The sequence below is a fragment of the Cryptomeria japonica genome, chromosome 4 (assembly GCF_030272615.1).
Source record: "Cryptomeria japonica chromosome 4, Sugi_1.0, whole genome shotgun sequence".
NCBI classification, from domain to species: Eukaryota; Viridiplantae; Streptophyta; class Pinopsida; order Cupressales; family Cupressaceae; genus Cryptomeria; species Cryptomeria japonica.
This window is the reverse complement of record NC_081408.1, coordinates 185,297,123-185,300,826: the sequence shown is the minus strand read 5'-3', so window position 1 is coordinate 185,300,826 and position 3,704 is coordinate 185,297,123. Positions and strand designations below refer to the sequence as shown.

General features: G+C 34.6%; 1 protein-coding gene across 1 annotated transcript; it reads left to right on the top strand.

Moving 5' to 3' along the window:
- Positions 1-1,234: 1,234 nt before the first annotated feature.
- Positions 1,235-3,035, top strand: LOC131028081 (uncharacterized). Its single transcript, XM_057958290.2, has 3 exons — positions 1,235-1,526; positions 1,689-1,897; positions 2,272-3,035. Exons 1-3 carry the CDS (start codon positions 1,425-1,427, stop codon positions 2,558-2,560), a joined length of 600 nt encoding a protein of 199 aa, XP_057814273.1. The 5' UTR covers positions 1,235-1,424; the 3' UTR covers positions 2,561-3,035.
- Positions 3,036-3,704: the final 669 nt, after the last annotated feature.

Here is a 3,704-nt window from a genome sequence, read left to right as displayed (position 1 = left end):
TGGTTCCTATGGCATTAATATAAGACTTATCCATTTGAGATTCTTGGCTCTCATGGAGCATGTCTAGAAGATGAATGCGTATTGAAAGGATAACACCTATGTGCTAAGGAACTTGATAGTTTTCAATCATAAAGGGACTTTAGCCATTGTTAGTGGTGTAGATGATGAAAAGACCACTGAGGCTTTACGATGGGTGGAAATATTGAAAGGCATCAAGTTTGTAGGTATAGAAAATGTGTGTGGTCCTCAAGCCTTGCTAATGTAGTTGGTGGATGACTTTGGTATGACGTTTCTTTCTAGGGTGTATGAATGCTGAAAGACTTTGCCCAAGGCTGCTAGCATGGAGCGTTGGCACATGAAAAAAGTTATAATTAGTCTCTTTTTTTTAAGGTGGTTGATTGATTAATAATGTTTGTTGTTAGTCTCTCTTCTTTGTAAGGTTGATTAATTTTATTATGATGTAAGCTCAATTTTGACATCAAATCTTTGTCTCTCTAAATAAACTTAAGATTGATATTTACACTTATATTTATATTTATAAGATAATATAACTTATCATGACTTTATATATGCATACTTCTATGAATATTGTTTCCTCTATAATTTATATTTTATTACAAATGAAGCTATTATAAAACTACTATAGTCTTATAGAAAAATATTTTAAATTAATGAATGAGATTGACAAGATATCCATAAGAATAATATAACAAAATTTTAAAATAAGACAAAATCCATGATAGTGAGTTCAAATCTTCTATAATAAAAGATAACTAAGAGGCAAGATTCTACTGTTTATATAATAGGTCAATGGGGCTTACTCGCATCATTTGCCATTCAAATAGATATAAATTCACAGACCCACTTCTGATTCCTGCGCTGGAAGTTTCCCATCGTCATCGTTGAGGACGACTGCATTTCAACCCCTAAACAGGGGTCGTCAAATTTCTATCCATTTGCTGTAAATAATACAATGGCCCGCTTCTTTTGTTTGGCACAAGTAGTTGTTCTAGAAAGTGTTGGTCAGACAAGACATTAGAAGAGGGTTTTTCTTCCTTGTTTTTTAATACCCGTGTCCAAGCCTTAACAAATGGCATCACCTAATTGAATGATTCCTTCAGAATTGAACATTTGGCAAGAAGTTAGCGTGTCCAAACCCACTACTGCTTCTTGGATTTCAATAATGTACGCTTGATTTCAACGATTACTAATGACAAGAACATTTGAACAAGTCACCAACCTCACCAGTCAATGTTCCTTGTTTAAAACTCTTCCCAAGTTTGCTTGCAATTTATGTTTTTCAACTGCTTGCAACTGTATAAATCTTGGGTGTGACTCCAAATACAGCTTCATATCAATAACTAAAACAGGCCTAATCTGCTTGAGATAATATATAGAGTCTGATCTAATCTGGTTTAAGGAAGATGGGTGAAGACAAGCCTTCTAAGTTACTCTTAATCTTTGTTCTTATTGCAGACCTTGTGGCATTTGGATTGGCTGTTGCTGCAGAGCTTAACAAGAGCAGAGTAAGTCTAACCTAGACACCCATTTCAATATATTAGCAGAAAATATGAATGAAATTAGTTTTAACCATTTCAATATATAAATTGAAAATGAAAACAAATTATCTTCATCAATAGGTTTAATGATCATTTATGGTTGCCTCACAATCCTGTAATCCATTGCAGGCTAGGCTGGTTCCAGATGACTATGATGAATATGTCTATTGTGTATATGACACAGACATAGCAACTATTTATGGAGTGGGTGCTTTTCTGTTAATTGGTATAAGCCATGGGCTGTTAATGGTCGATACAAAGTTTTTATGGGGTGGAATCTCTTATAAGAATCCAGGAACATCTCATGCATGGACAATTTTGTTATTCATAGTCTCCTGGTATTTAACTTCTACTTTTTCATTGGCTCCTGGTACATGAAGTCTTAAATCAATACAATTAAACAAAGCTACAAGAATTTATCAGAAAACTGGATACCCACAAATAGATAGTCATCTAAACAATTAGATACTCTTTCAAATCATCTGAACAATTGGCTACAGTTATGATAGGTCATACATACCAATTTAGCCTACAGGTCACCTAGAACCTGTTTTAAAAATAATGGAGTATGCCCACCATTGAAATAGAGCTTTGTTTTCCTTTTTATCATATCTGCTAATATTGTTCTCTTGTCATTGCAATTTGCAGACTTATTTTTGTTGTCCTTTTATCATGGCTGGTAATATTGTTCTCTTGCTATTGCAATTTACAGGCTCACTTTTGGCATATCAGAGATTTGCCTTATTTGGGGATCAGTTAAGAATACCGATCACACTAATCACAGAGGAATCTATAATGTGACCAATCTAACTTGTGAAGAAGTGCCCAAAGGATTGTTTGCAGCAGGGGCAGGTTTTACATTGCTCACCTTGGTTTTGAGTAAGTTGTACTATATTGCCTTTGTCAGAGGAAAGGAAAATGAGAGCTCCATGTTTCTGGTATCTCTAGTGCCAAGTGATGGAGATCATGTTGTTGGGATAGACAACAGCCAGAAAATTTGATTGTGGGGATGCCAAATTTTGTAAATCCCTTTCTTAGTTCTGTCTAAATTGACAGCAATAGTGCCTTGTTTGTTTAAGATTTCATATTATGTAGTTGAAGATTGTTGAATGGATTTAAAGCCAAGTACAGGTGCCTCGAAAATCAAGCACCCCATTGTGGATGAAATGACAGTCAAGTGTTAAAGATCTTATGCTATGTAGTTGAAGATTGTTATATGGACCTAAAACCAAGTTCAGGTGCCTGAAAGTAAAGCACCCCATTGTGGATGAAGTGACAGTAAAGTGCCCTACCTGTTAAAGATCTTATGCTATGTAGTTGAAGATTGTTATATGAACCTAAAGCTAAGTTCAGGTGCTTGCGAGTCAAGCACATCATTGTGAAAGATGTTTGTTACAGGTTCATGAGACGAACCTCTCTTTCTGTATTTATATGCTTCTACCTTATAGTAAATTTGATTAGTGTCATTGGACTAAACATGGTATGAAAGTTAGGAGGGTTTATCTTCAGTTCTACAAAGGATTTTTTCCCTGCATACCTGGCTTTCCCATCTAGCTTTGCCCGTCCAATGTGTAATACCCTTAAACCCTAAAATAAACTTCAAAACTTCAAACTATTTTGGCAGAAAAATGTAATATTTAAAAATTTAAAAAGGATGCAATTCAAAGTAAAATTGTGTGATCAAAAGAGTCAGGCAGCTATTGCATTGAATCTATGCATCTTGTTGTCATAGGTTTTGTCTATGTTGGAGCTAATCATTCCAATGCTAGAAAATTTACTTTGTTTCCTGAATTACTTTAAGATGATACTGGTAGACATAATTACAAAACCAAGTAAAGAAACTGCAAAAGGGTATAAATATAAAATCAATCTAGATTACATGAAAGTTAAAAAAACAGGATGGATATGGATCTTGTCAATATCCAAAAATTCTGGCATATGAATTTCATGTTAAAAATTGTAATCACAGTCATTGAGGACAATTCCTAGGTAGGTGTACAATACCAGAGATACAGAAGGTTTGATATGTTCACCTTGATAAAGCCTACAGAGGTCTGCCTAAGTTGTCTTGCCAAGGAAAGATGAAGTTTTCAATCCAAGACAAGCTTTAATTTGGTCATGGGAAATTAAAAATGTTGGACCACA